This window comes from Heliangelus exortis, unplaced genomic scaffold, assembly GCF_036169615.1.
Source record: "Heliangelus exortis unplaced genomic scaffold, bHelExo1.hap1 Scaffold_135, whole genome shotgun sequence".
In the NCBI taxonomy this organism is placed as follows: Eukaryota; Metazoa; Chordata; class Aves; order Apodiformes; family Trochilidae; genus Heliangelus; species Heliangelus exortis.
This window is the reverse complement of record NW_027285952.1, coordinates 107,779-133,685: the sequence shown is the minus strand read 5'-3', so window position 1 is coordinate 133,685 and position 25,907 is coordinate 107,779. Positions and strand designations below refer to the sequence as shown.

Here is a 25,907-nt window from a genome sequence, read left to right as displayed (position 1 = left end):
CTACGCATCAAAAAACCACCAGGGAAAGCCAACAGGGCTGTCATCCATCCAACAGACTCAGAACATTTATTCAGACTGACAGAAACATATTTTCATGTCTTCTGATCCATCACAAGATATGGAACAAGCTCCCAAAGATGTAGTTGAAAGTTCATCAGTGTCTGGGAAGAAAAGAGACAAGATTCCTGACGTTACTTTTACAGGAGAGAGGGGCAAAGAGGTCACTGTCAGAACATTACGGCTACGAAGCCAGAGCTGAACACTCTCCGTGATTAAAAGCAGACAGCAACAGAAGGAAATTGGCTCAGGGGCTTCCTGCTTTGAAACAGCACCAGTCACTGCAAAGCTGTGACTCTGGAGTAATCATTACAAAATAGGTGCAATTCCTCCTGGGGCATCTGGCCTCATGTCACAGAACATGTTTGATGCCATGGATGACAAACATTCAACTCCCCTGACGATTGCCTGAACACTACTGAGTGATCTTTCTCTGAAGAAAGGAGAACTTTTGTCACTGATTAGCCTCTTCTTGCCTATTCAAATAAAAAGACTGAAACAGAGGAGCTACAAACACAAGCAATGAGTAAAGGGCAGCAAAGACCAAGAACTGACAGCAGGGGGTGTGTTATGGGTCAGTGCTGAAGGCAATCACTGGACACGGGAGGAGAAGTGATGGCTGAAGTCTGTGAAACTCTGTGTAGGGCTCCTTTTATGTTTGTGATTCAGGATTAACTCCAGTGAAAGGTGACTTCAGCTTTAGCTAAGTGTACCTGTGTGGAGGAAATAGGTCAGTTTCCTTTGTGCTGGTTTTGGGTTTTTTTTCAGGCAGCTGCTTAGAGCTCTACAGAGCAGAAACTTGCCATGTTCAAGTAAGTGTAAAGCTAGCAGAAAAAACCCTGTGCTTAGCACAGGAACTAAACAGCTTTCAAGATGTTGCTTTCAAGAGTTAGGAGCAGTCATCTTTTTACTTACTCTAACATGACACATTACCATGTCCAGGTTCTTCAGAGACAAATTCATCCAGGATCCACTTGTACTAGAATCATACAGAAAACACACCATTAACATGAGTGCAATATTAAACTTCTAAAACATTCTTCAAGTCCACACAAAACCAGGCAGTAACTCCAAGGGCCAAAGAAATGAGGCCATAAACCAGCAGAGGGGAGGGAAGGGCCCTCTCTCCAGGACTAAAGGAAGAGCAGTGACCAAATTCACAGCTTCTCCAGGAGAACCCCATAAAAACCCAAATGCCTCCTACACAGTGGATCTCCCACAATGAAGTATAAAGTGAGATTTATTGCAGATTTATTTATTATAGTCATACATCCTAGATAAGAAAATTTAATTTGAAGCTTAGCTGGAACCATCCTATGGCATCATCTTTGGTTTCTGGGCACTCTTGGAAAACAACCTCAAAACCCAAACTTTTCACCCCTAGCACACCTAGATGTTGTGTTGGGATGAGGAGGAGACACACCATGGGTAATCCCTGCAAATGAGTTGTAATTTAGGCTAAAAAGCACAACCTTGCATACACATGCTCTTCAGCAGTAGCTGAGGATGGGATTTCAAAATGTTTACCTTGTCTGCAGAAGAGGAAATCCTGTTCATCAAGGATTCTGCTCCTATGGGTGAGCTGGGGATGCTTCCTACTGGACTTCTGTTCAGAATCAGACTGGTGCCAGGATGTCCCAGATGAGTTGAATGGTGAACTGGATTTGCAGCCACTTCCACGCGTGTTCTTTTCTCTTCCACGAAGCCTTCTGTTGGCTTTTCCTTTTTTTTTTTTTTCATCAGTTCTGAAACACAAAGACACAAAGAATTATCTCTGGCAGGAACAGATTAGGAATGACCAAACCCGTTTGACCTGAAGGGTTCTGGGGAGCCTGTATCATAGCAGTCAAACCTGAAAGAGTTACCAAGACTTGGGGCTGCTCAGCACTAAAGCTTCAAAGCAATCAGTGAATGGAGTTTGCTCTGGAATTCTGGGACAACTTCATGTACCTTGGATTTAACCTCTCCCAATTCCTTTTCCAAGCCCAGGTTGGCTTCCTCCAGGTTCCTGCAGCGCCTCGTAGCAACTTCCAGTGAACTTCTGCCACAGAGAGCTTTCCAATGTCACCTCTCTGACATTGCCCTGATGAAATGGTTATAAGAAAAGTTATGAAAAAAGCATGAAAAAAGTTATAAGAACATGAATTCTGTCTTTTAACTTATTTGATTATACAGTTACAACTGTCTTGAATTCAAAAAGTAGGAAAATTTTGCCTGCCACCAGCAGTCAGCACCTCCAAACTATCAGCAGCAGCTCATGGAGATTTCTGTTTTCTAATACATTAAAAAATAATATATGTTATAGATAATGTTATACTTTTTGAACAATACACCACCATACACTGAATCATGTTATTTTTTTTAACAGAACTCAAAGCAATCTGTTTGATGCAAGAGCCATAGTTTGACTGCAGATATTACTCTGGTGACTAAAGGCAGGACTTTGTATGAGATGGTTCTTTGGTCTCTTTTGGCATTCTACAAAGAATTAAACCAATACATTAAGTTAAATTAATATTGCTTACATTAAATGAATACATTAAATTAATACCAAGGTAATTTTAGAGTAACAACTTTCATAAATCTGGACAGTCCCTCCTTTCCTCCAGCCACCCACAGAACTACCATCTCCCAAAGGAACCTGGTATTTTGGCACTAGAAATGTAAAGTGATTCACAGGGGAAAACCATTGACAGCACTCCTGGAGTTCTTCCCCCTCTTCCCTCTTAAAGAAACTGAAAAATGAAGAATAAGGTGGTTATCTGACACATGCAGGTATTCACCTCACTCAATCACTCCGGGGTTCAGACGAAGAAAGAAATGGAATTTTAAAGCACTGTTCACATCACTATTCACAGACAAACAGTGTCTAATTACTCAACAGGACTAGTTCCTGTTTTCCAGAAAATAAAAATTAACTAAATGGGTATAGAACTTTTCAACCTTTAAACCCTCTGCCTGGGACTGGTGGAATTTGCAGAAAAAAACTTTAACATTCTAATCAGTCTTCTGACCAGTTAATTAGCCTAACACAGCCACAAAGAAGAAATTTAAAGATTGCTGCACATCACAAAACAGAGAAGAGAAAGCTTAGTGGCTGAAATTGACTTTTTTGAGGAACAGGCAGGTCCCAAAAGACAGAATGCAGTCATGAACAGCAAAACACTGCTCAGAGCCCTCAACGTTGCAAAAAGCGTGTCCTTTACCTCCCTTTTTTTTAGTTTTTCAGCCTCATAGTTTAAGACCAGCACACTTGGCCTTTAATTCCTTGCTCATTTTTTCCAGCGTGGAAACTTGCTTTTCAGCAGAGTTTGTGGAAAATGTCATTAAAGCATCCCTGTACAGCAGCTGATGGAAGCCAGCTGGCTTTCCCTCTGGAGCTGGGCCAATGCCTCCTATGGGGACAGAATCACAGAACCACAAAATCATTAAGGCTGGAAAAAACCTCTAGGATCCTCCAGTCCAACTGGGAAACCAACACCACTAAACCATGTCCCAAAAGTTGGAATAATGTGCTCCACTCTCCCCTGAGGTGTTACACAGGACTTCAGACCCTTCTGCCCAGCCCTGCCCCAGATGCCCAACACCAACATGCCTGCCCTATTCCCCTCAGAAATACCCTCAGAAAAAAATCTTTTCAAACACTTCTTAGCATGGCCCAACACACACATGTTTTGCAGATGCAGGGAAAGCATCAAAGGTCACCAAATTCCAAGGTTTTTTTTGCATGAGTTTTCTCTTACAAAGAGGAAGACCAAGTATGTTTAGTCACACACATCAGCCTTTTACAGACAAATCTCCTTCTTCACTTCAACGCGTATTTTGTATGGGGGAAAAAAAATGCATTTGACTGCATTGTTTGCAGGAACAACATAGCCCAGCTGGAAATAAAGCAGCAGGAAATACCCAGCATCGTGGAAAAGATTTTTCCCCATCCTTAGAAAACTGTACCTAACTTCAGACAGAAACACCACCTTCCTCTGAATGACTCCGCCATCACCATTAGTCACTTTCTGCTAATTTTCTTTACCTTATTGTATAACTTACTCTATAATTGACTCTGTAATTACTCTCCATTTACTCTATAATGTTACTTAGCAGTCTGGACTCTAATTCAAAATATTTGGCTTCACATACCTGCACCCCAGAGTTGTCAGAGGCTTCCTATAGGCTTTTTTTTTTTTTTTTTTGCTGGTCATGACACATGGAAAGTTCACCTCCAGAGAAAACCACTGTATTCTTCCAAGGATTTTTCCAGCAAAGCAGAGCAGAGTTATAGTTCAGTAGTGTGAGCAGTTTGACTTTTCTTTCTTCTTCTACAGGGTGCTGATGACTGCACCGTGGTGTTTTCATCAAAGCTGTTTCTCACTGCATCTTTTGGAAGACAGTGAAATTTTAGAGGTTCTCTTCTCTTTGTCAACAATTATTGGATCTCTCAGCTGTTTTCCTCAAAGCAATCTTTGGGGTTTTTTTTTAGGAGAACCCTGGGGATTCTTCAGAGGACTGCAGGATGCTCTTTTTAATGTGTTGCCAAAGCGCTTCAGGAGAGGGATCTATGGGATGATTTAAAAGTCCAGCTTGAAGGTTTACCTGGAGGCTGTTTCTCACTCTACCTTTTGGAAGACAGGGAAATTTTAGAGCTTCTCTTCTTTGTCAACAGTTCCGGGAGCTCTTGGGTGAGATTCCAATCTTTGGTTTTCTTTGAGGAGAACCCTGGGGATTCGCTTCGGGAGAGGGATCTATGGGATGATCTAAAAGTCCAGCTTGAAGGTTTACCTGGAAGCTGTTTCTCACTGTACCTTTTGAAGATGGTTCACTTTGAGCCTCCTCCCTGGGATGCCACCCCTCTTAGGTCTGGGCTTCAAGCAGAGGGTAAGTTTGCATGGCACAAGGCAGTGGTCTGTAGAACATTCTGCACCAGGCATCGCTCAGCTATGACGGACATCGCCAACATTTCTCTGGCACACTAAGACACAGTCAGTGAGGTGCCAGTGCTTGGATCCAGGATGCTTCCAGGTTGTTGGAAGAGAGTTTTGGGGATGGTGAGGTTCTGCTCAGCACAAAACTTCCCTGCGGGAACTTTCTGGGGGAGGCAGTGCAGGGTTGGTGTAGAATTTGACTTTTGACTTGGTCAGCTTGGAGGGTTGCAGCATAAATCCTGAGGAGAAGAACATGGGGCTTGTTGTGGAGTGGGAGGTGTAAGGAAATAACGTGATCAGTGACCCGACAGCAAATTTTTAAGTTTGGAGGCTTGGAATAGCTGTGAATAAAAGCATAATCCTCATCTATCAGCCCATCAGAGTCTTTCTGGGAAATATCAGCACTGCAATGAAGGAGAACTTTGATCAAATGAAGATTCCCACCAACTGGACTTAGATTCCTGTTCAGTGCCAAACTCTTTGCCAGGATGTCCCAGGTGAGTTGAAAGCTGAGCTGGACTTGGACCCAGAATTCTGCTCTCCAAGCTGCTTGTGACTGAAATGCTTCTTCTGATGCCCTTCTCATGGAGTGCAGTGTTGGCTTTTGGTAGTTCATCATCAGCTCTGAAAAAATTCAGACACATCCCAAGAATTATCTCTGGCAGGAACACTTTGGCAGAGTTACTCATAGTCTCTGATTATTTGTTGATTTCTGAAAAAAGGATTAGGAGTGACCCAACCCAGAATTTGACCTGAGGGGTTTTGGAGAGCTTATATATTAGCAATCAAACCAAGGACTTGGGACTTCTCAGCACGAGAGCTTCAAAGCTACCTGTGAATGCTCTGTGCTTCTTCCAAAACACAGAGAAAACCAACTCTGAGCTACCCTCCCTTTCCCATGGGGAGCTGAAACCTCAGACAAACTGATAAAATAGAAGCCAAAAAAAGACATTTTTTTTTTTTCCTTCACAGAATCAAATTCTGTGCTCTGCAGGGGCCTCTCCTTATTCAATAAGGGACATGAAATTCATCTTTTTTGCTATACATTCCCTTTGGAAACAGAATCCACGAAGAAAACCCTATTAATTCCATGATCATTGCTGTGACTCTTGGAACACTCAAGAGAAATTAAGAGAGTTCTAATGAAGGCAAAGTGTCTTAAGGAACTTTCCCCACAAATATGCCATCTCAGGCTTACAAACATAATGCTGACCAGGTGTAGAAGAGGAACCCCAGCAGGAAAACACAGGAGGAAAAAAGGAAACTCTTGTTACCACTCCAAAAAGCCTGTACCTACCTTTCCAGTTCATTTTGTAACCATCTTCTCTTTGTCACTTCCTCCAGATACAGCTTTTCATATTTTTCCTTTAGAACAACGCTCTTTCTCAGGGTGTATTTGTATTTTTCAGGGTGTTCATCTCCACTTGCTGGTCCACTTTTGTGTTTCTCCTCCCATCCTGCCTGCCTTAGGCTCTTCTTTCAGCTGGCAAGAAAGTTTGTCGAGCTGTAGACAGAAAAAAACACACACAAGAAAAGGAACTCAGCAGAAGCCAAAAGAAGAAAAAATATTGGTAAAGGGCTGGGCACCCGGACTGGATTTATCATCTGCTGACCCAGTATTAAAATCAGAGTGAAACCAGGGGCTTCCTTTTAATCAAGAACACCTATAACATCATTTCTGATAGGATTCCTCAGGTTCCCAGCCCTTCTCCTGCAGTAGGCACCAAACTGGCAGCATTTTCCCCATTTTCCCATTTCCTGGAAAAGCACTGGAAAAGCTCATAGGAAGTCAAACACAGCCAAACCTCCTGGTTTCAGCACAAAAACCACCTCTCATGCTGTAGAGGAATTTTTACAACACACTCAAGCTTCGTTATGGCACTGAGAAACACACCATCTTTTTTTTCCCTCTACACTGAGAAATTTTTAAATATTAGTTCAGAAGATGGCTTTTACTGAAGGACAAAGATGTATTCTCCTCTTTAGGTGAAAGCTGCAGTCTGTTTAAAAAAATGCGCAGGAAATGTCAGCCTTTTGTAAGGTCCCAATGGTCACCTACAGCTCTGTCCTTCTCTTCCCCCCTCCAGAAGCAAAATTTTCTGTATCTATTGAACATCAAACCTGATATCCTGTCAGTCATTAAAAGGGGAGGAAACTGGCACGGTGGGCACTTGAAAGAGGCTCTAACAGAAGGAAGAACCTTGATTTATTTGACAGGAAAAGAGACAATGAATGCTTGAGAATAGGAGGTTCCATATAAATAAAAAGATTTTTTTTTTTTTTCCCTGTGAGGGTGACAGAGCACTGGCACGGGCTGGTCCCTTCCAACCCTTAATAATTTTCTGTGATTCTATTTAACTCTGCCTCGATGTAATCACCTTCCCTGTCATCCAAAATAACTCTTTCTCTTGGAAGACAAAAACTCAAGAAACTTTTGGCCTAATCATGAGCCCCTGCCAGGGCAGGGGACTTTTCTTTCATGCTACTCAAACAGTAATAACCACCTCAAAAAGCACTTTTTTGGGTGCCCAGGAGAAGGGAAAGGCTGGGCTGAAGCCAGGGTTTGAAACAAATTCCACTGGGCTGAAACCAGGGTTGAAACAAATTCCACAACATTTTCTGCATCACCTCACAGCGTCCTGCCCAGGGAAGCAATTGGAAAGCGTTAGGAAAGAGTAAGACAGTTTTTCCAGAAGAAAAAACTTTGGGCACACTCATCTACTGCTGCAGCACCATGGAAAGCCAAATCCATTCCAAAACACAGCTCAGAAAAAAAAACAAACAAAAAAATTAACAATGTGAAAAGAAGCCTTGGGAAAGAGTAAGAGTTTTTCCAGGAGAAAAAACACCACCACCACCAAAAAGCCTCACACAAATCAGAGCTCACCTTTGTGTTCATTTTAGCAACTTCATTGGCCATTTCAGAATAAACATCCTTTATTTCTTTCTTCAACTCATGCAGGGACATTCGCTCCCCAAATTCCCTTACCATCTGTTTAATGCTTGAGAAGCTCTCAGAGCTACAAAGCACATTTGAGAAGAAAACAATGAAGCAAAGGAACAACAAGCAGCCTTTTTCACATATTGTTGTGTAAACATTACAGAAATTTTGTCTTTAACAGAAATTACTGAGACAAAAATCCAGCATTCCTATGCCACACCTGGAGGCTCCAAATTTCACCTGTGGAAAAATTCAGATTTTCCCTGCAGGGAAACCTCCTTTGGCAGCTCTCATCTCATGGAGAGCAGAGTCTTGCTAGGACTAAGATGAGGATGGAATTTCCTCACCAACTCTTCTGCACACCCAGTTCTACATTCAAATTGAATTCAGCTTGAATTGTACTCAGGGATACGAACATGCCCCACCTCTCAGACTCTTCCTCCACTTCCATGTTTATTTCCAGCTCTCTGTCCAGATGCACTTGGAGAGGGCAGCTCAGCTCTTCCTTCTCTTTCTTTCTGTCACTCTCAGACTTTCAAAACAGAAAAAGCAGATGGCACACAGGGCACAGGACATGCACCTCATCTTCTCCCCTTAGCAGCTGCTCTACACCTCCACCTCTCAGCCAACTTCCACAGAAAGCCAAGGGACCCGATTCCTGAGAATATTTCATCACATTTCCCACCCAACAAGCCAATAGCTAACAATGGAAAGAGATGCCCCCACCCAAGCAAAGGCAAAGAGGTGATTTTGATTCACATCCTCTCTCCCTCTTGCTCTTCTCTCAGCCAAACTGCTCTAAATTTCTACTTCTATTTTTTCCTTATGCAGAAAAGGAGAAAAGGGAAAGACTGCCCCTTGGAAACTGGCAGCTCTTTCCTTTTTCCCAAGCATTAATTCACTTGCCCCCTTTTCTGCAAGGTTTTTAAGCTCCCACTGCCCTCAAAAACTCCTCAAAACCCTGAGTGCTCTTGGAAAAGAGAACAACCCTCAAAACCAAGACTCTTCACCCCTACCACACCTAGATGCGGAGTGTTGTGATGAGGAGGAGTTACACCATGAGTAATCACTACAAACGAGTTGTAACTTTAAGGTTAAAAAGCACAACTTGGCTTACAGATGCTAAGGGTGGGATTTCACATTTTTTACCTGAGCTGCATAATGGGTGCAAATGTTGTTCCCCAAGGATTCTGTTCCTGTGGGTGAACTTGGGAAGCTTCCTCCTAAACTTGAACTTAGAGAAAGAGTGTTCCCAGAATGTCCCAGACACTGCCCAGCACTGACATCCAGATCTTCACTGATGGAAAGGGAAAGAACAAGCTTCCCACAAAGCTTTCTTTTGGCTTTTCCTTGGTTTTCCTCAACTCTGAAAAAAATCAGAGACGTACCAAGAGTTATCTTTGGGAGTCACTTTGGCCCAGTTACCCTCCCCCCACCCCCCCAGGTCTTTGGTTATTATTCAACTTGTGAAAGTTGAAGGGATTAGGAGTGACCACACCCTGAACAGCTGAGGGTTTTTTTAGGATTTCTCAGCAGTCACATTTCCCACAAGGAGCAGCAACCAACACTTGAGACTTCTCAGCATGAGAGCTTCAAATCTGCGAATGCTCTGTGCTTACACAGCTTTTTCCAAAAGGCAGAGAACACCTGCGCAACAACACCCTTTCCCATGGAAAGTTCAAACCATAAGCCTCAAATGGAAGCCAGAAAAAAAAAATATTCACTTTCTTCCTTCATAGAATTAAATTCTGTTCTCTGTAGGGCACATCCTTATTCAAACAGTACAGGACATAAAATTCATGGTTTGGTTTTTTTTTGCCACTCACTGAATATAAGGAGGAAATTATTAGAGACTGGCAAAAAGGCTGACTGGTAAAGTACAATTAATTAAAAAAAAACCACCAACATTAATTCCACGATTAGTGGTGTTAGTCTTGGAATGCTCAAGAGATATTAAGACAGAGGGAGGGTTAAAGGAACCTTCCTCACAAATATGCCATCTCAGGCTTACAGATGTAATGCTGACCAGATGTAGAAGAGGAACCCTAGCAGGAAAACACAGGAGGAAAAAAGGAAACTCTTGTTACCACTCCAAAAAGCATGTACCTACCTTTCCAGTTCATTTTGTAACCATCTTCTCTTTTTCACTTCCTCCAGATACAGCTTTTCATATTTTTCCTTTAGGACAATGCTCTCTCTCAGGGTGTATTTCTCACTCTCTAATTCCTGTTTCAGGTCTCCCATTCTGCTGAGCAGCAGCTTTCTCTCTGCTTCGTGGTCGTGGGCTCTGATTTCTTCCATTCTGTCCTGGGAAGCTGCCTGCTCCTGAAGCAGGTAGCACACTTTTACCCACCACAAATTAAAAAGGGAACCTTTTTTTTTTCAACCTGCCCAATGTCAGGGGCACAGATTTACTCCTTGAGGCACTTGTGCATCCTCCAGCAACCAAGGGAGAACCCAGGAGCTACCACGGGGAAGAATTCTTCTTATTTAGAAAGAATCCCTCCCTCTCAGCACTTATTTATCCAAGCTGCTAAGGAAGGAACACTGTGGGACAGAACAGGATAGAGAAAAAGCTTCCTCAAAGAAGGAATTCCCCCACTCACCCTGCCACTTTGCTCTAGGGAAAGAATAACACAGAGAACACTTTCAGAAGCCTCTCTGCTCCTGGCCAGGATTTCAGAATCCCACAATTTGGAAAAGAGCTCTGAGATCACCGAGTCCAAACATCAACCCAGAAAAAAATAAAAATATTCCAAAGGCCCCACAGCAACTGGGAAAAAGACAGCAGTTTATGAGCAGCTTACCAGGGGTGAGCCTTGCAGAAGGGTTTCAATTGTACTGTTTTGCTGCACAACTGTGGCTTGCAGTCGGGCATTTTTAGCTTCAAGGCTTAAACAGAAACACAGTTCTTATTACAAGGAACCACCAGAGCACCAATTCTTAAAGAACAGCAGGCAAAGCACAAACAGAAGCATCTTCACCACCCCAGACAGCAGCAGACACCTTGGTCCCCTGTGCCACTCTCTCACCACTGTATCCGTCCCTCCAGGTGTTTCATTGCAATAGTTCTCCCAGAAGATGCCAACAGGAGGTCTTCCAGTCTCTGGAAACAATCTCTTTTTTCTCTTTCCTTATTTTCCAGAGCAATCTTCAAGTCACAAATTGAATGCTCATGCTGAAGATGTTCTTCCAACTCCTGCAGCTGTAAAAGAACAGCAAGATTCCACAGCACTCACCTGAGTTTTTATGCTGAAGAGCTCAGGGAATGCCTCTGTCTGCACATACCCACTACCCAAAGAGCTGTCAGTACATTTCATACCTTCCCTCCTCCTAGGAAATGAACACAAACCATGTAACTTTACACAATCTTCTCCACTGTAAGAACTGACACTTACCCTCCCACTCCTTTCAGGCACTCTCTGGATCCCTTCGCTTGCTCCCCCCCTTGAAAATAGCAATTAAAAAGTTCATCCTTCTCCTAAAGGGACGTCACATCCCCCTTGTATATCTATAGATATACCTATATTCATGCAGGGTAAGTTCCAGAAGCAATCAGAATTGGCAGCATGCTGATGGATGGAGTTAAACCCAGTGGTGGTCCCCAGGGTGGTCCCCAGGGCTCTGCACCAGTTCTCTTCAACATCTTTATCAGTGGATGAGGGGATTAGGTGCAAATGACACCAAATTGGGTGAGAGGCTTGATCTGATGAGAGCCGGGAAGCTCTGCTAGAGGGACCTGGGCTGTAGGAGATTCAACAAGGGGCAGGAGAAATATTTTCCCCAAAAGAGTTGTCAGGCACTGGAACCAGCGGCTGAGTCACAATCTCTACGGAGACTTCAAAGATGTGGGGATGTGGTGCTGAGGGACAGGACTGGGCTTAGCAGGACTGGGGGAACACTTGGACCTCATTTTAAAGATCTTTTCTAACCAAAAGAGTTCTTTGTTACAAGTAAGGGAAGCACAGTGAGCAGCAAGAAGCCCAAATGCAGCATTACTGCAGACATTGTTTCTATATAAATGCAGACATTGTTTCTATAGTAATGCAGACATTGTTTCTATAGAAACGCAGTCCGTTATTTCTACTGTCCTTCAGAAATCAGATAAAACTTTCTGGGCCAAACCACATGGAATAAGTGACAGACACCTCAGTCTCTTTTGCAGAGCACTTTACCACATACAAACCTTGGACTGTGTCAAAGACAAAGATACCAAGTGTCCTGGTTTGGGCCAGGATAAAGGGGATTTTTTGTCTTGTACTTTTGCTTTCAGTTCAGTCTCTTGTAAGTAGTTACACTTGCTGAAATTAACAGCAAGTTTCTCAGACAGTGTCTGCTTCTGGGACTGATAACACTTGATTTTTATAGTTAAAGCAGAACCAACGCCACTGCTCAGCTCTGAGGAACATTTTACCCTCCAAGAGGAATAAAGAGGTCCCACCTTCAGCCCTCCTTTGGGGAGGAACAGACAAGACAGATGCCAGAACTGACCAAACAGAGGATTCCATCCCATACACCTCATACTCAGGGTAAATTTGAGGGATCACGAGGGCCAAGCCAGCTTCCTGCCCTTCCTGCTTCCCCTTGTTCACCCGTCCCTGTTTCCTTCAGCATCCTGGGAGGATTCCATCTGTTCCTCTGCCTGTGGTCCTGCTCCGTGCCAGCCTGAATCTCTGTGTTCCTGCCTCAGCTCCCGAGCACTGATGAGTCCAGGAGTCCAGCCTGGACTTTCCCAGGGCCGCCCTGCAGCCTCAGTGGTGACGTGAGAGTTATTGGGGGAGAGGGGGTGAAGGAACGTGGTATCAATTTTCCTGTCTATTTGTATATATTTTGTAATTTTTCCTCTTTATCATTACTGTTTCATTAAAGCTGTGTAGTTTAGTTCCCAACCCATCAGTCTCTCTCCCTTATTCTCTCTCCTTTCTTTATAAAGGAGGGGAGGGAGGATTAATAGTGAGCATCTGTGATTTCAGTTTAATTGCTGGGCCAGTGTTAAACCCTAACACTACGTTTGTAAAAAGCTGTGATTCCTCCACACATCATCCCCCCCCTAGCACTAGGAAGTTTATTCTAGATTCTAAACTTTCTGTACCTTGGATTTATTTTCTGCCAATTCCTTCTTCAAGCCCAGCGTGGCCTCCTCCAGGTTCCTTCTGTAGCACGTGGCGACATCAAGCGAAGCTTCTACCATGGAGAGCTTTTTCAGAGCATCAGCAAGCTCCTGTTGCAGTACTCTGATCTTGCACTAATGAATATGAGCATGAGGAAAATTATAAGACCATTAATTCTGTCTTTAATTTGTTGATTTATACAATTAGACCTTGTCTTGAACTCAAAAAGCAGGAAAAATCTGCCTGCTGTCGGTAGCCAAATGCTGAGCACCTCAACTACCAAGAGCTCCTCAGGAGGATTTTAATAAAAAAAAAAAACAACCTCAAGTACTACTCTTCTTGAGCCATACACAAGCATGTGTATGTTAGTTTGGTACTAAGAATACAAAGTGATTCACAGAGTAAAATGACTGACAGCACTGCTGGATTTCTTTCCCCTCTTTCCATCTTAAAGAAATGAAATCATTGCTCTGCCTGAGGCTGTGGAATGCTCTGCAGAAGAGCACGTTTCCTACTTGTTTTTTGCAGAAAAACTTTAACTGAGGTCCTCAAGAGTCTTCTGTGCAGTTCTTGGTCTTTCACAGAGCCACAAAGAACAAAGAAATTTAAATATTGCCACGCACCATAAAATAGAGAAGAGAAAGCTTAGGTTGGTGTCTGAAGTTGACTTTCTAAGGAACAGCCAGGTCCCTTAGAAGCCCCAAAACTCAGAAATTAACCCCAAAATACTGCTAATAGTCTTAAGCACTGCTAATACTGTATACTTCACCTGTGCTTCTACTTTGTCAACCTCACATCTAAAGACCTGTTTCCTTAAGACACTGCAGTTTTCGTATAGCTCCTTGTTTTTCTCTTCCAACAAATAAACTTTCTGCTCAGTATCAGCCTTGAGATCCTTGAAAATGTCATTAAAGAAGTCCTGAGCAACAGTCACTACACTTTCTTGGGTGAGCTGCTGCTTCCTGTCTTCCAGTTGCTGGCGGAGTAAGAGGTTTTCCCTCTGGGCCTGGGCCAATTGCTCCTACGTGGACAGAGTCATAAAACCCCAGAATCATTAAGGTTCGAAAAAACCTCCAGGATCCTCAAGTCCAACCACCCACCACCATGCCCACCAAACCATGCCCCAAATTCCAAGTAATTTGCTCCACTTGAGCTCTTACAGAAAACTCCAGGGGATGCCTGCCTTAATCCCACTGCAAAAAAATTCCTTTTTTCAAACACTTCTTAACATGGCCAAACCCACACATGTTTTGCAGAGGTAGAGAAAGCATCAGAAAGGTGGCCAAAATTCAAGGCTTTTTCTCTCAAAAAGAAAAAGCCACGTTTCATCCAACAGATCAGCATGTTACTGAAAATTCTCCCTTTTCACTTGAATATGCATTTTGCAGGGGAAAAGATGCTTTTGACTGTATTGTTTGTTTGCACAGCACAACAGGAAAAATAATGGTAAAAAAACTGAAGGAAACCAGCTGGAAACAAAGCAGCAAAAGAAAAAATATCCAACATCATGACAAGGATTTTACACCATAGGAAGACTGGATCCAGATTCACTTCAGACTCACTCTTCCTCTCCAGGACTCTCCCTTCATTATCCACTTACCGTTTTTTCACCATAGCTTTTAATACAATTTTACAGTTAAGATTCTAATTCAAAAATATTTGGCTTTCCATACCTGCACCACTGAGTTTTCAATGGCATCCTTGATAACTTCTTTTTCAGCTGCTGCTGATATCTGGGAGGTACAGCCAGAGTGCTCACCTACAGTGAAAAACAGATTTTTATAAACAGCATGACTTCATACTACTTATTTACACCTAGAGTGCATCTTTAATGGTTGTGAGAAAAGGCTGAGAACAAAATAAAACACCCTCTAAAATTTGTGAGCTGCTGGAGTGAATCATTTTATCACAATAGCAACTTCACGTGCACCTCTGTGAGTTCCTTTCTTCTGGAGCAACTTTCATTTTAATGGAAAAAAGAAAGATTCTGGATTAAGGGCCAGAAATGCACCACTCCTGTTACTCCGAGGTCCATGATCTCTCACTCACCCTGTAACGGGGTTTCAGCTTTTCCTGGTGGCAAAGGAACATTTGTAGATAACACCACTGAAGGCACAACAGAGACTGGCATAAATTATCAGTATCAAGATGCTAGGAGGAAGCAAACACTGAGCTCCTATACAAGGAACCTCCACCACTTGGAGAGCAACACCTTTTATATTATAAAACATCATTTAATAATGATAGAGAAAGAATTGCATCACTGTTTCCCAGCTCCTTTCTCTCACCAGTGACGTCTCTTGAAGCTGCCTTGGGGATTTCAGAGTCAACATGAAAAACATGGTGCTTCACAATCCAGGCAGCTGGAGCTTTTTTCTCTTCACTTTTGCCTCCCTCCTCCTGCTTTACTTCCTCTACAGGTGACTCTTCCTAAAAGAGATCAAGGAAAAGAAGATATAAAAGGGGAAGAAGCAAGCATCTTCTTTGCCTTTCAATGACTACTTGAAAAAGGTTTTCTTATGGAAAAGAAAAAAGGGAAAAATTGTTGAGCTTTGATTTACAAGGCCTTCAGCTTTTCCATGGAAATCTGGAGGAGCAGAAAGGAATTCCTCCTGTCCTCAGTCTCAGCCCTGCTCCTGCACAGCCCCTGAGAAGCCCTCCCCCACTTCAGCCCAGCTTCATTCCAATTCCAGCAAGCTCTCAGGTGCTCCTGGATCTCCCTCCTACCCTCCCCAGCCCCCCCATGGCAACCTCCCTGTCCTTCACACAAAGTACCTCAGAATCCCAGGGAGAAGAATCCTCATCTTCCTGTTCCTTTGCTTCCAGGGCTGCTGGGGCACCTACACCCCAGGGAAGAAGAGAGACTTTGCTATCACTTCCCACTGACACAAAGACACAAAACACCCTTTTTATTTCAGGGGATGGACATCTAAATCTCCAGCAGATGAACACAAGGCTCAGGCTGGGTGGCTTCCTAGGCTGCTCAGACCACTTGCAGGGCTCTCCTTTAAGCCACCCCATGAGGTCTAAATCCTGAAGGATGCACTTTTTGGGAAAATGTGGATGCAAAGAAAAAGGGGCGAGGAGCTGGAGACCAGAGAGGAAACCCAAGCACCCAGAAGACAGCAACTCCTGGTTCCAGCTGGGCTCTGACTGCTCACATGATGCCAAATCAGCCTCATGGGGAAATTCAGACAGAAAAGCACAAGATTCCCACATCTCAAGACAAGGAACTAAAAGGAGCGAAAGCTGCTGAATCAGGGGAGGTTTAGGTTACACATCAGAAAATTTTTGGCAGCCAGAGGGCAGCTGAGCAGTGGAAGAAGCTCCCCAGGGAAGTGGTGACAGCACCAAACCTGCCAGAGCTCCAGAAGTGTTTTGGATGAAGCTCTCAGGTGTGATTCTGGGGGTGCCCAAAGACACAGGGACAGGAGTTGGACCTGATGGGTCCCTTCCAACTTCTGATTCTATTTCCTAACTCAGTTCTCTCACCAGTGCTGACTTCTAAAGGTGCCTTGGGGACTTGAAGGCCACCATTGCCAACAGACTTCTTCGCATTCTCAGATGCTGCAGGGCTTTGCAGGTCACCATTGCCTCCCGTCTCCTCCTTCTTCTGCTTTTCTTTCAGGTCTGGTAACTTTTAGGAAAAGAGTTCAACGGAAAGAAGATTTTTAAAAGGGCAGAAGCAAGCATCTTCTTTGCCTTTAAATGACTCCTTGAAAAAGGCTTTTTTATTGAAAAGAAAAAAGGGAAACTTTGCTGAGCTTTCATTTACAAGGCGTTCAGCTTTTCCATGGAAATCTGGAGGAGCAGAAAGGATTTCTTCCTGTCCGCAGTCTCAGCCCTGCTTCTTCACAGCCCCTGAGAAGCCCTTCCCCACTTCAGCCCAGCTTCATTTCAGTTACAGTAAAATTCAGCTATAGTAAAATTCAGCTCTCAAAGTTTCAGAATTCTTACTTGCAAGGAACTCTCAGCATCACCAGACTCACTGCACAAACCAGCCTCTGCATTATCCCTAAATTTCAAACATCACAGCAGAAAAATGCATTATTTCTATTTAAATCAGTGCAGGAAAATGGAATCATCTTAAAACTAAAGATGCTGGCTGGCATCTCCAGCATTAGTGAGTGGGTTGAGCCGCCACACTCAAGTTCCCCATCACTGCAGAATCCCCCTGCAACAGATGTTGATCCAAATGAACAGGAAGAAATAAAATAATGTGACTGTGTACCTATGACTTTTGGCCCCAAACCACAAATCTACTGCTTTCTCTGCCACAGCTACAGGTTTTTCAGCAAAATCTGACAGCAGAAGAAAGGCCAGAGATGGCTTCTAAGAAGAAAAAAATGCTGGCTGGAACTTCTGTTTCTTTCAGTCCCAGAGAAAACTTGCCTTCAAGAGATTTATTTTTCAAGGACACTTCTCCTGTAAATGCACCATACCTTAGGGGTAAAAAGGAGTGAATCTTCAGAATCTTTCCAAGTGATATCATTCATCTCAGTCTCAGAGCTCCTTAAAAAACAAAGCAAAATCAGTGCTGTGTCTCTAAAATCACCCCTCAAGCAAATGGTAGGGGTTTGTAAAGTCTCACCTTATTGAGCCTCCTTCACAAAGGTTTTCTGTGGCTGTTCAAAGATTAAATGACATGCTGACATTAGATTTGAAATGCCAGCAATTAAACAGTACACTTTAAAAACCTCAAAGAACAACAGGTCGCAGTCTAGAGTCTGAGGTGACAACATTTCATTGATATTAAAAAATGACTTCTTTAGGATCCTTCTAGGGCTCTGTGTTCTCCTAAGCATAGACTGGATTTTAAACACTCACTGAAGGAGCTGGGTGTTTGATCACAAAGCAGTGTAATTTTTTTATTAAAAAAATCACTGAGGGTGGAAAAAAAAAAAGCATCATTTCTGTTGTAAATCAAACTATGTTCCAGAAGAGACAGTACACACAGGCACTGCATTGCTTGTTGCTAACAGTGACTTTTCTGAGACAATTTTTCCTCAAATTTCCAATTTGAGGGATCACGAGGGTCAAACCCCTTCCTGCCTTTCCTGCTTCCCCTCTCCCGGTTTGCTTCAGCATCCTGGGAGGATTCCATCCGTTCCTCTGCCTATGGTCCTGACCCATTCCAGCCTGGATCTGTGTGTTCCTGCCTCCAGCTCCCAACTGCTGCTGAGTCCAGGATTCCAGCCTGGACTTTCCGAGGGCTGCCCCGCAGCCTCGGTGGTGACGTGAGAGTTACTGGGGGAGAGGTGGGAGGAACGTGGTATCAATTTTCCTGTATCTTTGTATATATTTAGTAATTTTTTCTATTTATCATTACTGTTTCATTAAAGCTGTGTAGTTTAGTTTCCACCCCATAACTCCCTTATTCTCTCTCCTTTCTTCATCAGGGAGGGGAATTACTAGTGAGCATCTGTTATTTCAGTTTAATTGCTGGGCCAATGTTAAACCCTGCCAACAAATCACAGGTGCCCTGACAAGGCCAAAAAGTAACAAATCAGCACGTTCCCAAACCACCTCAAGAAAAGGCCACATCATTTTCCTCTTGAGCTCCTCCATAGTTAAGGATCCTACCTCCTCTGTCCACAGCAGGTGCACCCCAAAAAACTGGAGCAGCTCCTGCCTGCTCAGGAGTGATGACTATGCTGGGATCTTCTGTATCACACGCAGGAGCTTCTCCTCTGTTCTCCTGGTCTGGTTTTTCTTTTATCCCTCCAGCAGCTCCTGCCTGTTCGGGAGATCCAAGTGCATCCCCTGCAGGAGCTTCTGCTGTGTCCTCCAGTTTTGCCAGGTACTGACTTACACTGGACAGAGAAAGAGAGGAAATAAAATTGGTAAAAAGAACCACATGCTGGCACAACAGTTAACACCAATTTATTACCACCCCCCTCCCCCCCCTGCAAATATTTATAAAAATTCATAAACTCCTCAGTATTTGTTAGGGGTAATACACACAGAACTCACTCCAGCATTCCCTGCAGTCACATTCGCCCTATAAATGCACATTCCCACCTTCCAAGTAATTAACTCCTGCTCAGAACATTTTTTCAGCCTGCCTTTTAGGCACACATAACCACCTGAGATAATCTCAGTTCTAACCAAACACCAGGTGACAGAATTGCTCTGGTTACCCCCCCTTCCACCCTCCCAAAGGAAGATAAAAAGGGAATAGGGAAGAGAGACTTTAAGGTGTGAAAATAAGACTGGAAGAGGTTTACTGGAAGAGGAAGAGACCACACCATTTATTCTAATCATAAAGTTCAAAGTTTACCGTAAATGGCCATGAAGATCAGCATAATCCACAGCTATCCTCCCATCTTTGTCTTCATGGGAAATATTGGCACCGTGAGAAAGGAGAACTTTGACCAAATACATCTCCCCAACAGAAGCAGCAATCATGAGTGGGGTTCTGAAAGATTCAAAACATGCAATGCCATGGATCATTTGACACAGACACAGTCATTATTTTCATTCCTGCTTGCTCTCAGAAGTATTTTCTCCATTCCTTTACAATGAACACATTTGGATAAACACTCAAGGAGCAAACCAAAGTCTTTGCTTTCCTGGACCCCCCTCCTCCTTCCTGGACCCCCTCCTCCTTCTGGGCCCCCTCCTCCTTCCTGGACCCCCCTCCTTATCCTGGATCCCCTCCTTCTTCCTGGACCCCCTCCTATTCCTGGATACCCTCTTATTACTGGACCCCCTCTTATTCATGGATCCCCTCCTCCTTCTGGATCCCCTTCTCTTCCTGGATCCCCTCCTCCTCCTGGACCCCCTCCTTCTTCCAGCCCCCCCTCCTGCTCCTGGATAAACCCCTTACCTTTCATGCTCATCTCGAGCATGCACATCAGCTCCTGCTTTCAGGAGATCTTCTAATATCACCTCATGTTTTTCAGTGATAGCAAGAGTTAGTGGGGTACAGCCCTTCTGAAAAGTCAGAGAAATGCATCATGTAAACAACCAAAGTAAAAAAAAAATAATCTGTAAAAATTTTGATGCAACGTTCTGAAAGGACTTCTTGAAGAAATAGAAACATTTACCTTATTCTTGGCATCCAGTTTGGCACCATGCTTGATTAACTGCCTCACGAGGTTTTTATGATGAGCCAGGATGGCCAACTGGAGGGCAGTGTTGCCATCGATGTCTGCAAGATTTGTGTCAGCACCCTGCTCTAGCAGAAAAGTCACGCAGTCTTGTTCTCTGAGCTGTACTGCCTGGGAATAACACACAAAAAAAAAAAAAGACTTCCAGAATTCACATTTCACTCCATCACAGCTCGCCCAGCTTCTGACCACTGGGAAAGAAGAGCACCTGCAAAGATGATCTGACAGGTGCCTGTTCCACTCCAAATCCAACAGGCGTGTTTCCGCACAGCTCTGCGTACAGAGTCCTGCCAGACACCTCTCCTTTCATGCACAGTCGATAAGCCCCTCTTCCAAGAGCAGAACTTCTCCCACTCACCTTCATCAGGGGTGTTCTCCCAAAATTATCAACAGCATCCAACTGGCTGCCGTGCTCTACAAGGAATCTGGCAACCTCTGTGTGGCCGTTTGCACACGCCAGATGGAGAGGTGTCCTGAGAATTAAACATGTGAGCTTAACGCAAAAGAACCAAAGCTGTGGCACCACCCATCCCAGGGCAGGAGAGACCTGGGGATGCCTGAGAACCCTGCAGGGAGAGCAGGGCCAAGCGGCAGCCCAGCACCTCCAGGAGCACTGGCGCCCACCCAGCAGCTCCCAGCACTGGAAAGCTCTCGAGTTCCCCCTCCCAGCTGACAGGGCACATCTTGCTTTGCAAGCAATCAGCTCCAAGGGGATCCCACACAAACCCTGCAGGGGGGATGCTCCCGCACGCCACCCGAGGTGTCCCAGCAGTGGCCCACAGCCCCTCACCGATTCTCCCTGTCGCGGCAGTCAATGCCCCAAATCTTGATCCACGAGTGCCAGAACCTCAGCCAGGACAGGTGGCCGTGGGCAGCAGCATGGTGCAGCCTCTTCAGATCTTTCTCCTCAATCTCAGGGCCACTGGTGCTGGCAGCAGCAGCACGGGGCCACACAGGATTGTAACTGGGCAGCACAGTACTGTAGCGACGATGACTCTTCCTCCTGAAGAGCCCCATCCCGGGAGCCCTGCGGGGTGCGGGGCACAGCTCTGCGGGAGCAGCAGGAGGCAGCCGGCAGAGCCGGAGGGGTGGAGGTTAATGACAGGGGAAGGGCAAAGGCAGGGACAGGGGAGGGAAGAGACAGACGAGGACGAGGTGGATGCAAGGGGAAAGGCAGGGACGAGGCAGGAGATAGGAGCAAACCAACAGCAAGGACCAGGAGCAGCCGGAGAGACACAGCCCAGCGCAGCTCAGCACAGGAGCCACAACGGCAGAGTCGCCCCTAACGGCAGTCGCCAGGGGCAACGGTGGGCGGGGCCGAACCACCTGCCGGGAGGAGGGGGGGGGGGGGGGGGGGGGAGCAGGAAGGGGCTGAACCAATTCACAGGGCGGGGGGAGGGGGCTGAAAGGAAAGGAAAAGGCTCCTTTAATCCTTAAACCTTGCATTGGTTTAAGCCTCAGCATTCATTCATTGCCACTACAGGTGACAATGGTCCCTTAAGTATCTGAGAGAAGCTGAGAAGCTCTCCCCCACCTCTATGAGTCATACAAAGTGGAAAATTCTCCCCCTGAGGAGAGGCTTTTTTATAACCAATTAAAAGGAGGAGCTAGAGAGGGTAAAAAATCATGCTTTTTTTGTGGCTGGTGCCCAGCTGGCTGTACTGAGGATTCTCAGGGCTATGCAGTTGCGCTCTTTTTATTGGTGTGTGGTGGCTTTTGGTATCAAACCCTGTGCTGAGAGCTGCAAGCTCTTTGTCACCAGCTTATCCCATCTTTTCACAACCACTTCTTGTCTCTCACCACATGTTTAAATGGCAAACTAGCTTGTTCTGACTGCACAGAGCTCACTGCAAAAGTTCCACTGCCATTGCACAAGTACAGGTTGTTTCCTTAGACAAGTCTAACCCATAACTAGAGGGAAATGGACATCTAGAATTCTCCTGGCTTACCAGGAATTCTGTTCTCCTTGGCAGGACAACTCTGGGGAAAATGTTAACACAAATGTTAACCCCCACCATGCTACATGTGCCACACCCAGCTACACAGAAAATCATCTTACAGTTCCCTGATGAAGTCCCCCAAAATTCAGCCCCCAAATGGGGGCCTTATAAGAGACCCCAAAGCACTGAGTTCCCAACTGAGAGACCCCCAAACCAGGCTCCCCCAGCCAGGCTCCCCCAAACCAGAGACCCCCAGAACACTCCCCCACATCAGGAACTCCTAAAAAGGGGATCCTGAAATAAACCCCCAGAAGAGAGACCCCTAAACCAGGTGTTACGGTTTAACACTGGCCCAGCAATTAAACCGAGTGACAGATGTTCTCTATTAATCTCTCTCCTCCCTGATAAGGAAAGGAGAGAGAATAAGGGAGAGAGACTTGTGGGTGGGAAACTAAACTACACAACTTTAATGAAGCAGTAATGATCAATAGAAAAATATAGAGGAAAATTGATACCACGTTCCTTCCCCCCTCTTCCCCCAGTAACTCTCACGTCACCACCGAGGCTGCAGGGCGGCCCTGGGAAAGTCCAGGCTGGACTCCTGGAGTCGGCAGCAGTCGGGAACTGGAGGCAGGAACACAGAGATAAGGGCTGGCACAGATCAGGACCACAGGCAGAGGAACGCATGGGATCCTTCCAGGATGCCGGGTGAAGGAAGGGAAGCGGGAAAGGCAGGAAGGGCAGGCAGCCGGAAGCTGGAAGCATGGCTTGGCCCTCGTGATCCCTCAAATTTACCCTGAGTATGAGGTGTATGGGATGGAATCCTCTGTTTGGTCAATTCTGGCATCTGTCTTGTCCATTCCTCCCCAAAGGAGGGCTGCAGGTGGGACCTCTTTATGCCTTCTGGAGGGTAAAATGTTTTCCTCAGAGCTGAGCAGTGTCCTTGGCTCTGCATACCAGCCTCTAGCAGTAACATCAAGTGTTATCAGTCCTAGAAGCACACACTGTCTGAGAAACTTGCTGTTAATTTCAACAAGTGCAACTACTTACAAGAGACAGAAAATCACCTTTATCCTGGCCCAAACCAGGACACCAGGGATCACCAACTCCACCAGCCACCTCCTCCTCCTCATCATCATCATGCTCCTCTTCCTGTTCCTTCTCCTCCTCCTGTTCCTCCTGTTCCTGATGATGGAGTCATCACTGATGCCACCTGCTGAGGCTTTTCTTCCCTTTTTTTTTTTCCGCTTGGGCACTGAATTCCTCCTCCTCCTCTTCCCTGCAGCTCCAGTGGAGATCAGTGCCCAGCTGGAAGGATCTACTCCAGCCCCTCTTCCCCTCTTTTGGAGCATCCCCAGAGCCAGGAAATCCACTCCTGGTTTCTCCCTGCTTGGTGTGCAGCCCACAGGGACGTGGTTCTTTGTGGAGCATCCCCACAGCCACCTCCTGCCAAGACAACAGTGGAAAAGTCCTGCTCATCCCTCCAGCAAGGACCAGAAGAGTGAGCAACCCCCAGGACCTGGGTGAGACCTGGCTCAGGGCCTCCCAAAAATGCTCTCCTGGAGATGGGCTGCAAAGGCAGAGAGATGGGATGGATCCCAACATGTCCCTCCGAGGACACCCAGCTGCCACAAACCATTCTAGGATTCTCCAGCTCCAACCATTCCATCATTCCATGACTCACCACCATGGGTTGGATGCCTACAGAGATGGTGACCATGGTGACCCATGGCTGCTGCCCGGTGCTACAGACCACCAGAGACTCTGATGGCTGCCACGGACCTGGAGGGTTCTAGAACACGGGCACTGGACCTGTGCGGCAAAGAGGTCATGATGTGGCACCCAGGTCACACCTGAGACCTGGATATGGCACAATGTTGAATCAGGGGAATGAGACGTAACCTTTCCTTGTATAACCACAAGGCTTAGGGGAACAGGAAACAAGACATGCACAGTTCCTGTACCCTAAAAAAGGCTCCAATGTACATCCTATTGTGATAATCTAAGCTGGTTTTACTGCTGACTGCAGAGCGTTGCACAGGAGAGAAGGAGCTCATGTGTGGAATCGAAGGGCAACAAGAGGGGAAACTGAGGCAGACACTGACTTCATCCAACGACCACAAGATGGGGGTTAAAAAGACCCTCAGAGAAAAAGCGGGCACGTGCCTTTGAAGGCCTGCCTCTCCCAAGAACTAATAAACATAATCCAGCCTGTTCCTAGAATAGTCGTGAATATGTATTAGGATAGTCACAGATATGCATTAGAATAAATATGAATATGTATTAAAGTATGGAATATAAGCCGAAAGATTAAACTTTTAATTTTAATTTAATTTAATGTGGAGACTCCCCACGCACCCAGCGCTGTTTGCTTTGCCTTTATTTGCTGAAATAAAACTAAGTCTCATTTGCTACTACCAGAGACTCAGCCATTTATCACAATGGGCTGATTTTGCTGTGAGGTTTTTTTCAGAATCTACATGCTCTACACACTCAAAGCACAGAACTTTGATAGATTTTCTTAGTTACACCAAATCCATAGGTGTTTTTAACGAAGAAACAAGAAAATAATAGTCATGCTGTGGCCAGGTAACTTAATTTATTCCTAGATTTCCTAATAGTGAAAGGACACTTACTTTCTTTTGTGCTTCACTGGGCTCTCTTCAGGAAAATTATTTTCTCAAACCTCCCTGGCCAAGCAATCAAATGAGTACTGATAACAAAGGCAACCCTTCATAATTGCAGCCAGCAAACCAAGAAAAAGCTTTTCCCTTTTCCTTTCCAAAAAAGAGGTGTTTGTTTTTTTAAACAAAGCACAGGCCAGAGCCAACACAACAAAAAGGAACGCCTGTAATGGTGTTTGTTCCAAAGTCACCAAAACCAAACACCCACATGGAGATTTCTGCCATTTAAGAGCTGACACACCAGGGCTGCTCTGCGGGTCGGGCTCTTCTCCCGAGTAGCTGCCAGTAAGACAACAGGGGATGAACTTAAGCTCTGCCAGGGGAGGTTTAGGTTGGATATTAGGAAAAAATTCTTTACAGGGAGGGTGATCAGACATTGGAATGGGCTGTCCAGGGAGGTGGTAGATTCTCCATCCCTGGAGGTTTTAAAACAAAGCTGGATGTGGCACTCAGTGCCATGGTCTAGTAACCACAGTGGCAGTGGATCAAGGGTTGGACTTGATGAGCTCAGAGATCCTTTCCAAACCAGATGAATCTGTGACTCTGTGAAATACACTCTTGCAAGAGTGCACAACTCTTTTTAGAGAGAGGTTGCTATTTTGCAGCAGAGAAGAACATCAAGAGATCTATCAGAAGGATTTAACAAGCCACAAACAGCAACAGTCTTGTAAAATGAAGATCACAATCTGAAATTTCCATGCAGTTCAACTACCTTCCACCCAGTAAACCAATGACATTGATGACCCTTGATTTCAACACTAGATTATCCACAGGCAAGTGACTTCTCTTTTCTGGTGCACACTATTGATTCTGTACTACATTTCAGAACTTCACACCTGTGTCAAAACACCCTGGTGTTCCCACAGCTTCAGTGGCCAAACAGTTAAACTTCTTCTGCCTGAGTGCTCCCACCAGAATTATTTAATACACTCAGCAATGCAAACTCTCTAGAAGACAGCAGTGAAAGAGTAAGGTGTGAGGAAGTCTCTCTAAATTCACTTAAGAAACACGTCACTAACAGCAATGGTCTCAGGCTTAGGGAAGGCTGACAGGAGACAAGATTCTTAACTTAGCTCCCTGCCACCAGTGTCCAACCAGCCTCCAGAGTTCAGTATCTGCCACCATCTTACCCTAGAGATCAGT

The 25,907-nt window shown here is 45.0% G+C and overlaps 2 protein-coding genes and 2 long non-coding RNA genes across 4 annotated transcripts in view; all 4 read right to left on the bottom strand.

Moving 5' to 3' along the window:
- The window catches only part of LOC139790750 (ankyrin repeat domain-containing protein 26-like), a 678,272-nt gene that overhangs the window by 607,052 nt on the left and 45,313 nt on the right, over positions 1–25,907 (bottom strand). The window contains exons 12-13 of the mRNA XM_071732606.1: positions 15,804–15,868; positions 15,317–15,458 (exon numbers count right to left, since the gene is read on the bottom strand). Coding sequence (XP_071588707.1) covers positions 15,317–15,458; positions 15,804–15,868 — 207 coding nt within the window. The remainder of the gene's footprint in view (positions 1–15,316; positions 15,459–15,803; positions 15,869–25,907) is intronic.
- LOC139790729 (uncharacterized) lies at positions 39–2,108 on the bottom strand. The gene is made up of 4 exons (XR_011723600.1): positions 2,008–2,108; positions 1,585–1,802; positions 973–1,036; positions 39–161 (listed from the first exon to the last, which is right to left on the bottom strand). It is a non-coding gene; the product is annotated as an uncharacterized lncRNA (long non-coding RNA).
- On the bottom strand, positions 7,932–9,230 carry LOC139790762 (uncharacterized). The gene is made up of 3 exons (XR_011723623.1): positions 9,067–9,230; positions 8,343–8,449; positions 7,932–7,996 (listed from the first exon to the last, which is right to left on the bottom strand). It is a non-coding gene; the product is annotated as an uncharacterized lncRNA (long non-coding RNA).
- Positions 17,277–21,157, bottom strand: LOC139790737 (ankyrin repeat domain-containing protein 7-like). Its single transcript, XM_071732592.1, has 8 exons — positions 20,931–21,157; positions 20,499–20,565; positions 20,078–20,251; positions 19,858–19,964; positions 19,309–19,446; positions 18,612–18,841; positions 17,620–17,653; positions 17,277–17,540 (listed from the first exon to the last, which is right to left on the bottom strand). The coding sequence occupies exons 1-8, from the start codon at positions 21,155–21,157 to the stop codon at positions 17,432–17,434; spliced, it is 1,086 nt and encodes a 361-aa protein (XP_071588693.1). The 3' UTR covers positions 17,277–17,431.